General features: G+C 46.5%; 5 protein-coding genes across 6 annotated transcripts in view; 4 read left to right on the top strand and 1 right to left on the bottom strand.

The window, feature by feature from the left end:
- The window catches only part of LOC132970608 (gamma-aminobutyric acid type B receptor subunit 2-like), a 91440-nt gene that overhangs the window by 266 nt on the left and 73633 nt on the right, over window positions 1-17541 (bottom strand). The window contains exons 14-19 of one of the 2 annotated variants that reach the window (XM_061034463.1): window positions 2366-2476; window positions 1383-1610; window positions 1156-1278; window positions 974-1076; window positions 535-634; window positions 1-89 (exon numbers count right to left, since the gene is read on the bottom strand). The exon at window positions 1-89 is cut by the window's left edge and continues 266 nt beyond it. In XM_061034463.1, coding sequence (XP_060890446.1) covers window positions 1-89; window positions 535-634; window positions 974-1076; window positions 1156-1278; window positions 1383-1610; window positions 2366-2476 — 754 coding nt within the window. The remainder of the gene's footprint in view (window positions 90-534; window positions 635-973; window positions 1077-1155; window positions 1279-1382; window positions 1611-2365; window positions 2477-17541) is intronic. The other variant, XM_061034464.1, reaches the window with a different exon arrangement.
- Window positions 5450-6260, top strand: LOC132970610 (high choriolytic enzyme 1-like). The gene has a single exon (XM_061034465.1). The coding sequence runs from the start codon at window positions 5450-5452 to the stop codon at window positions 6245-6247; it is 798 nt and encodes a 265-aa protein (XP_060890448.1). The 3' UTR covers window positions 6248-6260.
- On the top strand, window positions 8965-9775 carry LOC132970611 (high choriolytic enzyme 1-like). Its single transcript, XM_061034466.1, has one exon. The coding sequence runs from the start codon at window positions 8965-8967 to the stop codon at window positions 9760-9762; it is 798 nt and encodes a 265-aa protein (XP_060890449.1). The 3' UTR covers window positions 9763-9775.
- On the top strand, window positions 12481-13291 carry LOC132970616 (high choriolytic enzyme 1-like). The gene has a single exon (XM_061034473.1). It carries the CDS (start codon window positions 12481-12483, stop codon window positions 13276-13278), a length of 798 nt encoding a protein of 265 aa, XP_060890456.1. The 3' UTR covers window positions 13279-13291.
- Window positions 15992-16789, top strand: LOC132970620 (high choriolytic enzyme 1-like). Its single transcript, XM_061034476.1, has one exon. The coding sequence runs from the start codon at window positions 15992-15994 to the stop codon at window positions 16787-16789; it is 798 nt and encodes a 265-aa protein (XP_060890459.1).

The following is a 17541-nucleotide window of genomic DNA, read 5'->3' as shown; positions in this document are numbered from 1 at the left end:
GGCTGGAGCTGCTGGCGCTGACGCCCCCGATGACGGGCATGTAGGAGTGATGGAGGATGGGCAGCTGGACGGAGAGACGGCGCTGCACGCTGACAGAAAACACAAAACACAAAACACCCATTTTTAGGTTTGTCTTCTGTCTGAAGTCAGAAAAGTCTTTCTGAGTTGAGTTTTTGAAATATTAAAGCATATTTTAAGCCATACTTTGACTTTATGTTCATATTTTGAAGTCTAAAGGTCCAATCAGTGAGCTGTGTAGAGAGTGAGATGATAAAGGTATCTTACTATCTGATCATTAAGGAAACATGTTGAAGTGCTGGCTTCTCTGACAACAATGCAGCAGCCAGTATGTCCTCCTTCTAACTTTAGATTCTGCTCCTGAATGCTCTGGATTTGTTTGGACCAGAGAAGGTAGGCGCTTTTAAGCTCTCTATGATGTTTTGAATCTGTACACAAACAGAAGGCATCACTGTGTGGACATTATCTGTTTGAATCCTGTGTGTTTGTGTGTTTATGTGTTTGTGTTGGACTCACTGTTCAGGAGAGTTGATGTCGTCTGGACTCAGAGGTTTCCTGTCAGAGTTTGTATCCTCAGAACAGATCAGAGCCGACACCACAGATCGGCCTTCACCTGCTGACACAGAACACGCGAGTCACAGGGAGAAGTCTGTCTGTGATGGAGGGAGGCCATCTTTAAGTTTACAACATGACGGGATCTGAACAGCTCTCACAGCCTCATTAAACCTTTCTGAAGCTACATTTATAAACCTCAACAGAGCGTCAGAATAGAAAACACTGTTTAAAAATAAACATAAAAAGCTGCGACCTGATTGGTCCCTGATTATAATCCAGTTTTTGTTTGTTTGTTTTTCTTCTGATGGAGCCGAGCTAGCAGTTTCCCCCTGCTTCCACTCTTTGTGCTAAGCTAGGCTAACACACCCTGGATAATAAGATTTCATGTTTCTTTGTTTACCATTGTTTCTTCCTCTCGTCGTGTTGAGGAGCGTTGGGTCAGAATCAGCCGACTCTGACTCTTCACAGAGCTGCATGCTGATGGTTTCTATTTCTAAATCCAGCTGCAAAAACAGAAGCAACATTATTTGAGTGAACCAGCCCTTTGAGGCATGTCATGTCACAGGTTGACGTCGTCCTCACCTGCTCAGTGTGACTCTTCAGCAGCAGGTTTAACCTCCTCAGCTGCTCGTCTTCCTCGTCTTCTGCAGCCCGCAGCTCCAGAGGCTGCTGCAGCTCGCTGCCATGGAAACACACGTACACAAACTGCAACAACATGAAAACAAAAACCATCATCAACATGATGTGGACGTTGTTTTTTTGTCACTGTGTGTCAGTCTGCAGAACTGCTGGCGTTGCGTCGCGCTGACCTTTGGGCCGAACATGCAGCTCAGAGTGAAGATGTTGCAGCAGAGGACGAGGCTGCTGACCACACAGAACTGCACAGGAGGATTATGGGACGTCAGCAGAGACCCCGTCACCCCGGACACGCTGAACACGGTCACAGCAAACATACTGAGAGTCAGCTGTTTGCTGCTGACCGCAGGGTGATCCACCTGCACGCACCTGATGCTCCACGCCACAAAACATCCCAGACCCTGAAATGAAACCATCGACTTTAAAGTCTTTATTTGTGATTTTTCACTCTTAAATATATAAATCAAGTATCTCCTCTGAAAATAACTCTGTGAGTCATGACTGTCTACAATGGGTGTAACACCCGAGTCCCACTGTCTGTGATGTTTTCAGAGTTTTCAGAGTCCTATCTTCACTTTGTTTACATCGCCGGGACTTCCGGCTGACTCCTCCCCTCACGTATAAAAGTTGTTTAATTGAGGGACTAGAGAAAAGAAGAATAACATACTGTACTCACTGCTTAACTGTGTTTCTAGATCACGCTCATTTCAGGTAAATTTACATGCAGTGTGAAGATACGAGCAGAATAAAGATCGCTAGCATTAGCATGCGAACACAACAATGCAGCGCAAGTTGTTTTGGTTTCATGTTGGAGCTCAAGGGCGACACCTGCTGGATCAAAACATCACATATAAAGCCTTTCATCACACATGTTCAATGTTTGAACCTCAACACTGATACAATTCAGGATGCTAAACATCAAGTAATGCTGCAAAAAGTTAATCTCTACATTTTAATATGTTTGGTGGAGATTGCGATCATCTCTGAATAAATTCTGAGGGCTCTAAAATGTTGAAGTGGAGTGGAGTCTATGATGATTTTATGTTCTAAAACAAAGGTGAGGACATTGCCTCAGACGGCACATTTGACGACTAACAGCAGAGAAATAGCATGGATTTATGAGCTGTGATTAGTTTGTGTAGTTCCAGGTTCTGACCAGCAGGGGGCCTTTGTATCCGTAGACAGCAGTGAGCCACAGCTCCATGTTGATGCCGCTGCAGCGTTCAGAGGAGAGGCGGAGGACAACGTCCTGCCCAGATAAGTCGCTCTGAAAGACAAAAACGGAGAAGAGGTTCTTTAACATCTTGTTGTTGTGACTCTGCAAACAAATACAAACAGGATAGTGAACGGAGTAAGACAACACGAGGATTCAGACAAAGGAAGATATACTTCTGACAAGAGGACTTTTTCATCTCTTCCAACCATCATTCGATGACCCATCAGATCCATCTGGTAACGCTTTGGAGTGACCCAACCCCCAACAAAAAGTAGGATATGTCAGTCAAACCACAAGTGAGCGGCTGTGGTTCAATGGTAGAGTCTGTCATCTCTCAACCGGAAGGTCAGGTGATCGATCCCCAGCTCCTGCAGCCACATGTCTGATGTGTCCTTGGACACTTAATCCCAAGTTGCTCCCACTGCTTCATCAGTCTGAATGTGGATGAATAGATGAGTTAATACTGACGGACTCTTTACTCAGCAGCCTCTACCATCAGTGTGTGAATGTGTATGAATGGATGAGTTAATACTGATGGACTCTTTACTCAGCGGCCTCTACCATCAGTGTGTGAATGTGGATGAATGGATGAGTTAATACTGACGGACTCTTTACTCAGCAGCCTCTACCGTCAGTGTGTGAATGTGGATGAATAGATGAGTTAATACTGACGGACTCTTTACTCAGCGGCCTCTACCATCAGTGTGTGAATGTGTATGAATGGATGAGTGAATACTGACGGACTCTTTACTCAGCGGCCTCTACCGTCAGTGTGTGAATGTGTATGAATGGATGAGTTAATACTGATGGACTCTTTACTCAGCGGCCTCTACCATCAGCGTGTGAATGTGTATGAATGGATGAGTTAATACTGATGGACTCTTTACTCAGCAGCCTCTACCATCAGTGTGTGAATGTGTATAAATGGATGAGTTAATACTGACGGACTCTTTACTCAGCGGCCTATACCATCAGTGTGAATGTGTATGAATGGATGAGTTAATACTGACGAACTCTTTACTCAGCGGCCTCTACCATCAGTGTGTGAATGTGTATGAATGGATGAGTTAATACTGACGGACTTTTTACTCAGCAGCCTCTACCATCAGTGTGTGAATGTGTATGAATGGATGAGTTAATACTGACGGACTCTTTACTCAGCGGCCTCTACCATCAGTGTGTGAATGTGTATGAATGGATGAGTTAATACTGATGGACTCTTTACTCAGCAGCCTCTACCATCAGTGTGTGAATGTGTATGAATGGATGAGTTAATACTGATGGACTCTACTCAGCAGCCTCTACCATCAGTGTGTGAATGTGTATGAATGGATGAGTTAATACTGATGGACTCTTTACTCAGCAGCCTCTACCATCAGCGTGTGAATGTGTAAGAATGGATGAGTTAATACTGATGGACTCTTTACTCAGCAGCCTCTACCATCAGTGTGTGAATGTGTGTGAATGGATGAGTTAATACTGATGGACTCTTTACACTGCAGCCTCTACCATCAGTGTGTGAATGTGTGTGAATGGATGAGTTAATACTGATGGACTCTTTATACTGCAGCCTCTACCATCAGTATGTGAATGTGTAGTGTATGAATGGATGAGTTAATACTGATGGACTCTTTACTCAGCAGCCTCTACCATCAGTGTGTGAATGTGTATGAATGGATGAGTTAATACTGATGGACTCTTTACACTGCAGCCTCTACCATCAGTGTGTGAATGTGTATGAATGGATGAGTTAATACTGATGGACTCTTCACACTGCAGCCTGTCTGGTGAGAGTATATCGTAAACATTCAGTTTTCTTTAACACTGACTCCTGAGCGAGAGGAATGTGCTCCCTCTTCTCAGCCTCGAACATCAACATCTCTCAGAAATCTACATTTTTGCCTTGGAGACGGTACGCCTCATAACAACCACACTCGAGGTCCACGTGTTGTTCTGAATATCGCCCGTAAGGGGGGAAAGAGGGGAAGGCGTTCTGGGGTCCAGCTGCACAGGGGGGGCGGGGGGGGGGGGGCATAGAGGTTAGCAAACACATTGTAGTTCCTTAATTGATGCATCAAATGAACAATTGTTGGGTTGATGTTAAATTGAATTGAAAACTCTAATAATTTGACTTTTATTTTGAAATAAAATACAATTAAAAGTGCTGCAATTAGCCTGTAAAGAATTAAAGACACTAAATTAAACTAGTAAGAGCACAATGATTCCCTTAGTACTATTACTATATGTATATTATGGGCTGCATGGTGCTGCAGGAGTTAGCGCTGCTCCCTCACAGCGAGAAGCTTCCTCGTTCCCTGTGATTGGATCGCTGGATAAAATCGTATTTCCTGCATTTCCAACATTTCCAGTATCGCCGCTGTTTTCTAAATTCTGCTGAAGGAAGAACGCTACAAACCGGTATAATCAACTGCTGCTCGATTTTTATCAACTCCGACTCCAACATGATGCGCTCGGTTTCAGTCGCCATAGTTTCCTGTACACAAGCAGGCAGAGAATATGACGGATCTGAAAACTGCCAGCTCGTGTTTATCAGCAAAGAAGTGCAGAGCCTCACAGACTCACCAACGCACAAGTAGTGCTCACGATGGCGTGTGCCACTTTGGTGTAGCTACAGATTTGATGCAGGAGTATAAACCAGGCCTGTCATGTCAGACTGATGAAGCCATACCAGCAGCAGCTCCAACACATGACTGGAGCCAGGCAGAGGACGCCAAGGTTAGCCAGGAGGCTACAGCTAACTGTTTAAAGAAAACAACCTATAAAGCTGTTTCTTCTTCTGGTGAGCAGATAAAACAAACCATGTTTAAACAGGAGGCTGGTCTGTGGAGTCCTCCCCTCAGAGGTTTGTTTAGGCCCAGCAAAGACCACCCCAACCCATAATCCTGCTGCAGACACACCTGTAGAGGAGAGTATAAAGAGTGTGGACTGAGCTGAGTCCAGCATCAAGCTTCAAGGAGTCTCTCCACAGCAGCTCTCCACAGAAGCTCCACAGCCACCCTGAACATGACTCCGTCTGCCAGCCTGCTGCTGCTGCTCCTGCTTGGCCTCTCTCAGGCTCTTCCTCTTCAGGAGGAAGGAAGCGCAGAAGAAGAAGAAACAATCCCAGACGGCGTGGACATCACCACCAGGATTCTGACCTCCAACAACGGCACAGACGAGATCCTGCTGGAAGGAGACCTGCTGGCTCCCAGAACCAGAAACGCCATGATGTGCTGGTCCCAGAGCTGCCTGTGGAGGAAAGCCTCCACCGGCCTGGTGATGATCCCCTTTACCGTGAACAGCCAGTTCACCAGCGGGGAAAGGCAGAAGATCGACTACGCCATGAAGGAGTTCCACAGCAAAACCTGCCTCCGCTTCGTCCCCCGTAAGAACGAGTACGACTACATCAGCATCGAGAACGAAGCGGGATGTTTCTCCAATCTGGGCAGAACGGGAGGCAGACAGGTGCTGTCTCTCAACAGGCAGGGCTGCCTCTACCACGGCATCATCCAGCACGAGATCAACCACGCTCTGGGCTTCCAGCACGAGCAGTCCAGGAGCGACCGCGACAACTACGTCCGGATCAACTGGGAGAACATCGACCCACAGAGGGCCGGCAACTTCCACAAGGCGTCCACCAACAACCTGAACACTCCCTACGACTACTCCTCCATCATGCACTATGGAAGAACAGCCTTCTCCATCCAGCACGGCAAGGACTCCATCACCCCCATCCCCGACTCCAACGTCCAGATCGGCCAGAGGCAGGGCATGTCCTACTGGGACATCATGAGGATCAACCTGCTGTACGGCTGCAAATAAACGCTGAAGCTAAACGCAGAAAATGATAAAGAATCAGATTTTTCACTGTTTAGTTTTTAATGTTCAGAAAACTGAATATGTAACCTGCATGCCAAAATGATCAGCAATAAAAAATCTATGCAAAATAAACACTGTGAAGTCATTTCTGTCTTTGTGCTGCTTGAAAACTTCAGACAAAAGATAAAAAAGTAATGTTTGCAAAGAGGAAATGACATCTTTAGAATCAGACATATTGTGGCTTTAGATACAGACAAAACAACATCATTCAGTAATACCTTTGTTGTACTTCTGGACGGCAGACAGTCTGAGTGGGAAAACAAATGACGACCAGATTGTAGCTTTGTCCGTTGAAACCAAAATTGACTTAAACAGAAAAACCTGTCTCTCCTCACAGCCTTCTCAAAACGACCCATCATCCAGTCTGCTGCTCTCACAGACATTAAACACCATGTTACCTGTCCTCTACGACCAATCAGAGAGGAGCTCTAATCGGTGCCAGATTGACTCTAGGTGTAATCACTCTCACCTCCGCTGGAGTGAACGAGACTCAAGCAGCATGATTCAACAGAGGGAAAAAATACCAAACTTCCTTCTTAAGTCCAAACATATCAAAGACATATACACTCATCGACCACTTTATCAGGTACACCTTGCAAGGACCGGGTTGGACCCCGTTTTGTCTTCAGGACTGCCTTAATTCTTCGTGGCATAGATTCAACAAGGTGCTGGAAACACTGGAAACAGATTTTGGTCCATATTAACATGATAGCATCACACAGTTGCTGCAGATTTGTCGGCTGCACATCCATGAGACGAATCTCCCGTTCCACCACATTCCAAAGGTTGGATTGAGATGTGGTGACTGTGGACGCCGTTTGAGTACAGTGAACTCATCGTCATGTTCAAGAAACCAGTTTGAGATGATGTGAGCTTTGTGACATGGTGTGTTATCCTGCTGGAAGTAGCCATCAGAAGACAGGTACACTGTGGTCATTAAGGGTTGGACATGGTCAGCAACAACGCTCAGGTAGTCTGTGGCGTTTAAACGATGCTCAATCAGTACACAGGGACCTCAGTTTGTAACGAGGGGTTATTTGAGTTACTGTTGTCTTTCTATCAGCTGAAACCAGTCTGACCATTCTCCTCTGACCTCTGACCTCTGGCATCAACAAGAGGACGGCCGCTCACTGGATATTTTTTCGTTTTCTCTGTAAACCCTTGAGATGGTTGTGCATGAAAATCTGAGTAGATTATCAGTTGCTGAAATACTCAAACCAGCCCGTCAGGCACCAACAACCACGCCACGTTCAAAGTCTCTTAAATCAACTTTTTTCCAATTCTGATGCTCAGTTTGAACTTCAGAAGATCGTCTTGACCGTGTCTACATGGCTTAATGCATTGAGTTGCTGCCATGTGATTGGCTGATTAGATATTTGCATTAATGAGCAGTTGAACAGCTGAACCTAATAAAGTGTCCGGTGAGAGTATATCGTAAACATTCAGTTTTCTTTAACACTGACTCCTGAGCGAGAGGAATGTGCTCCCTCTTCTCAGCCTCGAACATCAACATCTCTCAGAAATCTACATTTTTGCCTTGGAGACGGTACGCCTCATAACAACCACACTCGAGGTCCACGTGTTGTTCTGAATATCGCCCGTAAGGGGGGAAAGAGGGGAAGGCGTTCTGGGGTCCAGCTGCACAGGGGGGGCGGGGGGGGGGGGGGGCATAGAGGTTAGCAAACACATTGTAGTTCCTTAATTGATGCATCAAATGAACAATTGTTGGGTTGATGTTAAATTGAATTGAAAACTCTAATAATTTGACTTTTATTTTGAAATAAAATACAATTAAAAGTGCTGTAATTAGCCTGTAAAGAATTAAAGACACTAAATTAAACTAGTAAGAGCACAATGATTCCCTTAGTACTATTACTATATGTATATTATGGGCTGCATGGTGCTGCAGGAGTTAGCGCTGCTCCCTCACAGCGAGAAGCTTCCTCGTTCCCTGTGATTGGATCGCTGGATAAAATCGTATTTCCTGCATTTCCAACATTTCCAGTATCGCCGCTGTTTTCTAAATTCTGCTGAAGGAAGAACGCTACAAACCGGTATAATCAACTGCTGCTCGATTTTTATCAACTCCGACTCCAACATGATGCGCTCGGTTTCAGTCGCCATAGTTTCCTGTACACAAGCAGGCAGAGAATATGACGGATCTGAAAACTGCCAGCTCGTGTTTATCAGCAAAGAAGTGCAGAGCCTCACAGACTCACCAACGCACAAGTAGTGCTCACGATGGCGTGTGCCACTTTGGTGTAGCTACAGATTTGATGCAGGAGTATAAACCAGGCCTGTCATGTCAGACTGATGAAGCCATACCAGCAGCAGCTCCAACACATGACTGGAGCCAGGCAGAGGACGCCAAGGTTAGCCAGGAGGCTACAGCTAACTGTTTAAAGAAAACAACCTATAAAGCTGTTTCTTCTTCTGGTGAGCAGATAAAACAAACCATGTTTAAACAGGAGGCTGGTCTGTGGAGTCCTCCCCTCAGAGGTTTGTTTAGGCCCAGCAAAGACCACCCCAACCCATAATCCTGCTGCAGACACACCTGTAGAGGAGAGTATAAAGAGTGTGGACTGAGCTGAGTCCAGCATCAAGCTTCAAGGAGTCTCTCCACAGCAGCTCTCCACAGAAGCTCCACAGCCACCCTGAACATGACTCCGTCTGCCAGCCTGCTGCTGCTGCTCCTGCTTGGCCTCTCTCAGGCTCTTCCTCTTCAGGAGGAAGGAAGCGCAGAAGAAGAAGAAACAATCCCAGACGGCGTGGACATCACCACCAGGATTCTGACCTCCAACAACGGCACAGACGAGATCCTGCTGGAAGGAGACCTGCTGGCTCCCAGAACCAGAAACGCCATGATGTGCTGGTCCCAGAGCTGCCTGTGGAGGAAAGCCTCCACCGGCCTGGTGATGATCCCCTTCACCGTGAACAGCCAGTTCACCAGCGGGGAAAGGCAGAAGATCGACTACGCCATGAAGGAGTTCCACAGCAGAACCTGCCTCCGCTTCGTCCCCCGTAAGAACGAGTACGACTACATCAGCATCGAGAACGAAGCGGGATGTTTCTCCGCTCTGGGCAGAACGGGAGGCAGACAGGTGCTGTCTCTCAACAGGCAGGGCTGCCTCTACCACGGCATCATCCAGCACGAGATCAACCACGCTCTGGGCTTCCAGCACGAGCAGACCAGGAGCGACCGCGACAACTACGTCCGGATCAACTGGGAGAACATCGACCCACCGATGGCCTACAACTTCCACAGGGCGTCCACCAACAACCTGAACACTCCCTACGACTACTCCTCCATCATGCACTATGGAAAAACAGCCTTCTCCATCCAGTACGGCAAGGACTCCATCACCCCCATCCCCGACTCCAACGTCCAGATCGGCCAGAGGCAGGGCATGTCCTACTGGGACATCATGAGGATCAACCTGCTGTACGGCTGCAAATAAACGCTGAAGCTAAACGCAGAAAATGATAAAGAATCAGATTTTTCACTGTTTAGTTTTTAATGTTCAGAAAACTGAATATGTAACCTGCATGCCAAAATGATCAGCAATAAAAAATCTATGCAAAATAAACACTGTGAAGTCATTTCTGTCTTTGTGCTGCTTGAAAACTTCAGACAAAAGATAAAAAAGTAATGTTTGCAAAGAGGAAATGACATCTTTAGAATCAGACATATTGTGGCTTTAGATACAGACAAAACAACATCATTCAGTAATACCTTTGTTGTACTTCTGGACGGCAGACAGTCTGAGTGGGAAAACAAATGACGACCAGATTGTAGCTTTGTCCGTTGAAACCAAAATTGACTTAAACAGAAAAACCTGTCTCTCCTCACAGCCTTCTCAAAACGACCCATCATCCAGTCTGCTGCTCTCACAGACATTAAACACCATGTTACCTGTCCTCTACGACCAATCAGAGAGGAGCTCTAATCGGTGCCAGATTGACTCTAGGTGTAATCACTCTCACCTCCGCTGGAGTGAACGAGACTCAAGCAGCATGATTCAACAGAGGGAAAAAATACCAAACTTCCTTCTTAAGTCCAAACATATCAAAGACATATACACTCATCGACCACTTTATCAGGTACACCTTGCAAGGACCGGGTTGGACCCCGTTTTGTCTTCAGGACTGCCTTAATTCTTTGTGGCATAGATTCAACAAGGTGCTGGAAACACTGGAAACAGATTTTGGTCCATATTAACATGATAGCATCACACAGTTGCTGCAGATTTGTCGGCTGCACATCCATGAGACGAATCTCCCGTTCCACCACATTCCAAAGGTTGGATTGAGATGTGGTGACTGTGGACGCCGTTTGAGTACAGTGAACTCATCGTCATGTTCAAGAAACCAGTTTGAGATGATGTGAGCTTTGTGACATGGTGTGTTATCCTGCTGGAAGTAGCCATCAGAAGACAGGTACACTGTGGTCATTAAGGGTTGGACATGGTCAGCAACAACGCTCAGGTAGTCTGTGGCGTTTAAACGATGCTCAATCAGTACACAGGGACCTCAGTTTGTAACGAGGGGTTATTTGAGTTACTGTTGTCTTTCTATCAGCTGAAACCAGTCTGACCATTCTCCTCTGACCTCTGACCTCTGGCATCAACAAGAGGACGGCCGCTCACTGGATATTTTTTCGTTTTCTCTGTAAACCCTTGAGATGGTTGTGCATGAAAATCTGAGTAGATTATCAGTTGCTGAAATACTCAAACCAGCCCGTCAGGCACCAACAACCACGCCACGTTCAAAGTCTCTTAAATCAACTTTTTTCCAATTCTGATGCTCAGTTTGAACTTCAGAAGATCGTCTTGACCGTGTCTACATGGCTTAATGCATTGAGTTGCTGCCATGTGATTGGCTGATTAGATATTTGCATTAATGAGCAGTTGAACAGCTGAACCTAATAAAGTGTCCGGTGAGAGTATATCGTAAACATTCAGTTTTCTTTAACACTGACTCCTGAGCGAGAGGAATGTGCTCCCTCTTCTCAGCCTCGAACATCAACATCTCTCAGAAATCTACATTTTTGCCTTGGAGACGGTACGCCTCATAACAACCACACTCGAGGTCCACGTGTTGTTCTGAATATCGCCCGTAAGGGGGGAAAGAGGGGAAGGCGTTCTGGGGTCCAGCTGCACAGGGGGGGCGGGGGGGGGGGGGGGGCATAGAGGTTAGCAAACACATTGTAGTTCCTTAATTGATGCATCAAATGAACAATTGTTGGGTTGATGTTAAATTGAATTGAAAACTCTAATAATTTGACTTTTATTTTGAAATAAAATACAATTAAAAGTGCTGTAATTAGCCTGTAAAGAATTAAAGACACTAAATTAAACTAGTAAGAGCACAATGATTCCCTTAGTACTATTACTATATGTATATTATGGGCTGCATGGTGCTGCAGGAGTTAGCGCTGCTCCCTCACAGCGAGAAGCTTCCTCGTTCCCTGTGATTGGATCGCTGGATAAAATCGTATTTCCTGCATTTCCAACATTTCCAGTATCGCCGCTGTTTTCTAAATTCTGCTGAAGGAAGAACGCTACAAACCGGTATAATCAACTGCTGCTCGATTTTTATCAACTCCGACTCCAACATGATGCGCTCGGTTTCAGTCGCCATAGTTTCCTGTACACAAGCAGGCAGAGAATATGACGGATCTGAAAACTGCCAGCTCGTGTTTATCAGCAAAGAAGTGCAGAGCCTCACAGACTCACCAACGCACAAGTAGTGCTCACGATGGCGTGTGCCACTTTGGTGTAGCTACAGATTTGATGCAGGAGTATAAACCAGGCCTGTCATGTCAGACTGATGAAGCCATACCAGCAGCAGCTCCAACACATGACTGGAGCCAGGCAGAGGACGCCAAGGTTAGCCAGGAGGCTACAGCTAACTGTTTAAAGAAAACAACCTATAAAGCTGTTTCTTCTTCTGGTGAGCAGATAAAACAAACCATGTTTAAACAGGAGGCTGGTCTGTGGAGTCCTCCCCTCAGAGGTTTGTTTAGGCCCAGCAAAGACCACCCCAACCCATAATCCTGCTGCAGACACACCTGTAGAGGAGAGTATAAAGAGTGTGGACTGAGCTGAGTCCAGCATCAAGCTTCAAGGAGTCTCTCCACAGCAGCTCTCCACAGAAGCTCCACAGCCACCCTGAACATGACTCCGTCTGCCAGCCTGCTGCTGCTGCTCCTGCTTGGCCTCTCTCAGGCTCTTCCTCTTCAGGAGGAAGGAAGCGCAGAAGAAGAAGAAACAATCCCAGACGGCGTGGACATCACCACCAGGATTCTGACCTCCAACAACGGCACAGACGAGATCCTGCTGGAAGGAGACCTGCTGGCTCCCAGAACCAGAAACGCCATGATGTGCTGGTCCCAGAGCTGCCTGTGGAGGAAAGCCTCCACCGGCCTGGTGATGATCCCCTTCACCGTGAACAGCCAGTTCACCAGCGGGGAAAGGCAGAAGATCGACTACGCCATGAAGGAGTTCCACAGCAGAACCTGCCTCCGCTTCGTCCCCCGTAAGAACGAGTACGACTACATCAGCATCGAGAACGAAGCGGGATGTTTCTCCGCTCTGGGCAGAACGGGAGGCAGACAGGTGCTGTCTCTCAACAGGCAGGGCTGCCTCTACCACGGCATCATCCAGCACGAGATCAACCACGCTCTGGGCTTCCAGCACGAGCAGACCAGGAGCGACCGCGACAACTACGTCCGGATCAACTGGGAGAACATCGACCCACCGATGGCCTACAACTTCCACAGGGCGTCCACCAACAACCTGAACACTCCCTACGACTACTCCTCCATCATGCACTATGGAAAAACAGCCTTCTCCATCCAGTACGGCAAGGACTCCATCACCCCCATCCCCGACTCCAACGTCCAGATCGGCCAGAGGCAGGGCATGTCCTACTGGGACATCATGAGGATCAACCTGCTGTACGGCTGCAAATAAACGCTGAAGCTAAACGCAGAAAATGATAAAGAATCAGATTTTTCACTGTTTAGTTTTTAATGTTCAGAAAACTGAATATGTAACCTGCATGCCAAAATGATCAGCAATAAAAAATCTATGCAAAATAAACACTGTGAAGTCATTTCTGTCTTTGTGCTGCTTGAAAACTTCAGACAAAAGATAAAAAAGTAATGTTTGCAAAGAGGAAATGACATCTTTAGAATCAGACATATTGTGGCTTTAGATACAGACAAAACAACATCATTCAGTAATACCTTTGTTGTACTTCTGGACGGCAGACAGTCTGAGTGGGAAAACAAATGACGACCAGATTGTAGCTTTGTCCGTTGAAACCAAAATTGACTTAAACAGAAAAACCTGTCTCTCCTCACAGCCTTCTCAAAACGACCCATCATCCAGTCTGCTGCTCTCACAGACATTAAACACCATGTTACCTGTCCTCTACGACCAATCAGAGAGGAGCTCTAATCGGTGCCAGATTGACTCTAGGTGTAATCACTCTCACCTCCGCTGGAGTGAACGAGACTCAAGCAGCATGATTCAACAGAGGGAAAAAATACCAAACTTCCTTCTTAAGTCCAAACATATCAAAGACATATACACTCATCGACCACTTTATCAGGTACACCTTGCAAGGACCGGGTTGGACCCCGTTTTGTCTTCAGGACTGCCTTAATTCTTTGTGGCATAGATTCAACAAGGTGCTGGAAACACTGGAAACAGATTTTGGTCCATATTAACATGATAGCATCACACAGTTGCTGCAGATTTGTCGGCTGCACATCCATGAGACGAATCTCCCGTTCCACCACATTCCAAAGGTTGGATTGAGATGTGGTGACTGTGGACGCCGTTTGAGTACAGTGAACTCATCGTCATGTTCAAGAAACCAGTTTGAGATGATGTGAGCTTTGTGACATGGTGTGTTATCCTGCTGGAAGTAGCCATCAGAAGACAGGTACACTGTGGTCATTAAGGGTTGGACATGGTCAGCAACAACGCTCAGGTAGTCTGTGGCGTTTAAACGATGCTCAATCAGTACACAGGGACCTCAGTTTGTAACGAGGGGTTATTTGAGTTACTGTTGTCTTTCTATCAGCTGAAACCAGTCTGACCATTCTCCTCTGACCTCTGACCTCTGGCATCAACAAGAGGACGGCCGCTCACTGGATATTTTTTCGTTTTCTCTGTAAACCCTTGAGATGGTTGTGCATGAAAATCTGAGTAGATTATCAGTTGCTGAAATACTCAAACCAGCCCGTCAGGCACCAACAACCACGCCACGTTCAAAGTCTCTTAAATCAACTTTTTTCCAATTCTGATGCTCAGTTTGAACTTCAGAAGATCGTCTTGACCGTGTCTACATGGCTTAATGCATTGAGTTGCTGCCATGTGATTGGCTGATTAGATATTTGCATTAATGAGCAGTTGAACAGCTGAACCTAATAAAGTGTCCGGTGAGAGTATATCGTAAACATTCAGTTTTCTTTAACACTGACTCCTGAGCGAGAGGAATGTGCTCCCTCTTCTCAGCCTCGAACATCAACATCTCTCAGAAATCTACATTTTTGCCTTGGAGACGGTACGCCTCATAACAACCACACTCGAGGTCCACGTGTTGTTCTGAATATCGCCCGTAAGGGGGGAAAGAGGGGAAGGCGTTCTGGGGTCCAGCTGCACAGGGGGGGCGGGGGGGGGGGCATAGAGGTTAGCAAACACATTGTAGTTCCTTAATTGATGCATCAAATGAACAATTGTTGGGTTGATGTTAAATTGAATTGAAAACTCTAATAATTTGACTTTTATTTTGAAATAAAATACAATTAAAAGTGCTGTAATTAGCCTGTAAAGAATTAAAGACACTAAATTAAACTAGTAAGAGCACAATGATTCCCTTAGTACTATTACTATATGTATATTATGGGCTGCATGGTGCTGCAGGAGTTAGCGCTGCTCCCTCACAGCGAGAAGCTTCCTCGTTCCCTGTGATTGGATCGCTGGATAAAATCGTATTTCCTGCATTTCCAACATTTCCAGTATCGCCGCTGTTTTCTAAATTCTGCTGAAGGAAGAACGCTACAAACCGGTATAATCAACTGCTGCTCGATTTTTATCAACTCCGACTCCAACATGATGCGCTCGGTTTCAGTCGCCATAGTTTCCTGTACACAAGCAGGCAGAGAATATGACGGATCTGAAAACTGCCAGCTCGTGTTTATCAGCAAAGAAGTGCAGAGCCTCACAGACTCACCAACGCACAAGTAGTGCTCACGATGGCGTGTGCCACTTTGGTGTAGCTACAGATTTGATGCAGGAGTATAAACCAGGCCTGTCATGTCAGACTGATGAAGCCATACCAGCAGCAGCTCCAACACATGACTGGAGCCAGGCAGAGGACGCCAAGGTTAGCCAGGAGGCTACAGCTAACTGTTTAAAGAAAACAACCTATAAAGCTGTTTCTTCTTCTGGTGAGCAGATAAAACAAACCATGTTTAAACAGGAGGCTGGTCTGTGGAGTCCTCCCCTCAGAGGTTTGTTTAGGCCCAGCAAAGACCACCCCAACCCATAATCCTGCTGCAGACACACCTGTAGAGGAGAGTATAAAGAGTGTGGACTGAGCTGAGTCCAGCATCAAGCTTCAAGGAGTCTCTCCACAGCAGCTCTCCACAGAAGCTCCACAGCCACCCTGAACATGACTCCGTCTGCCAGCCTGCTGCTGCTGCTCCTGCTTGGCCTCTCTCAGGCTCTTCCTCTTCAGGAGGAAGGAAGCGCAGAAGAAGAAGAAACAATCCCAGACGGCGTGGACATCACCACCAGGATTCTGACCTCCAACAACGGCACAGACGAGATCCTGCTGGAAGGAGACCTGCTGGCTCCCAGAACCAGAAACGCCATGATGTGCTGGTCCCAGAGCTGCCTGTGGAGGAAAGCCTCCACCGGCCTGGTGATGATCCCCTTCACCGTGAACAGCCAGTTCACCAGCGGGGAAAGGCAGAAGATCGACTACGCCATGAAGGAGTTCCACAGCAGAACCTGCCTCCGCTTCGTCCCCCGTAAGAACGAGTACGACTACATCAGCATCGAGAACGAAGCGGGATGTTTCTCCGCTCTGGGCAGAACGGGAGGCAGACAGGTGCTGTCTCTCAACAGGCAGGGCTGCCTCTACCACGGCATCATCCAGCACGAGATCAACCACGCTCTGGGCTTCCAGCACGAGCAGACCAGGAGCGACCGCGACAACTACGTCCGGATCAACTGGGAGAACATCGACCCACCGATGGCCTACAACTTCCACAGGGCGTCCACCAACAACCTGAACACTCCCTACGACTACTCCTCCATCATGCACTATGGAAAAACAGCCTTCTCCATCCAGCACGGCAAGGACTCCATCACCCCCATCCCCGACTCCAACGTCCAGATCGGCCAGAGGCAGGGCATGTCCTACTGGGACATCATGAGGATCAACCTGCTGTACGGCTGCAAATAAACGCTGAAGCTAAACGCAGAAAATGATAAAGAATCAGATTTTTCACTGTTTAGTTTTTAATGTTCAGAAAACTGAATATGTAACCTGCATGCCAAAATGATCAGCAATAAAAAATCTATGCAAAATAAACACTGTGAAGTCATTTCTGTCTTTGTGCTGCTTGAAAACTTCAGACAAAAGATAAAAAAGTAATGTTTGCAAAGAGGAAATGACATCTTTAGAATCAGACATATTGTGGCTTTAGATACAGACAAAACAACATCATTCAGTAATACCTTTGTTGTACTTCTGGACGGCAGACAGTCTGAGTGGGAAAACAAATGACGACCAGATTGTAGCTTTGTCCGTTGAAACCAAAATTGACTTAAACAGAAAAACCTGTCTCTCCTCACAGCCTTCTCAAAACGACCCATCATCCAGTCTGCTGCTCTCACAGACATTAAACACCATGTTACCTGTCCTCTACGACCAATCAGAGAGGAGCTCTAATCGGTGCCAGATTGACTCTAGGTGTAATCACTCTCACCTCCGCTGGAGTGAACGAGACTCAAGCAGCATGATTCAACAGAGGGAAAAAATACCAAACTTCCTTCTTAAGTCCAAACATATCAAAGACATATACACTCATCGACCACTTTATCAGGTACACCTTGCAAGGACCGGGTTGGACCCCGTTTTGTCTTCAGGACTGCCTTAATTCTTCGTGGCATAGATTCAACAAGGTGCTGGAAACACTGGAAACAGATTTTGGT

This window comes from Labrus mixtus, unplaced genomic scaffold (assembly GCF_963584025.1).
Source record: "Labrus mixtus unplaced genomic scaffold, fLabMix1.1 SCAFFOLD_53, whole genome shotgun sequence".
Lineage (NCBI taxonomy): Eukaryota > Metazoa > Chordata > Actinopteri > Labriformes > Labridae > Labrus > Labrus mixtus.
This window is presented reverse-complemented; position numbering and strand designations above follow the sequence as displayed.

Excerpts from the sequence above, each read along its gene's own strand:
- LOC132970610 (XM_061034465.1), top strand. The coding sequence starts at position 5,450 with ATGACTCCGTCTGCCAGCCTGCTGCTGCTGCTCCTGCTTGGCCTCTCT.
- LOC132970611 (XM_061034466.1), top strand. The coding sequence starts at position 8,965 with ATGACTCCGTCTGCCAGCCTGCTGCTGCTGCTCCTGCTTGGCCTCTCT.
- LOC132970616 (XM_061034473.1), top strand. The coding sequence starts at position 12,481 with ATGACTCCGTCTGCCAGCCTGCTGCTGCTGCTCCTGCTTGGCCTCTCT.
- LOC132970620 (XM_061034476.1), top strand. The coding sequence starts at position 15,992 with ATGACTCCGTCTGCCAGCCTGCTGCTGCTGCTCCTGCTTGGCCTCTCT.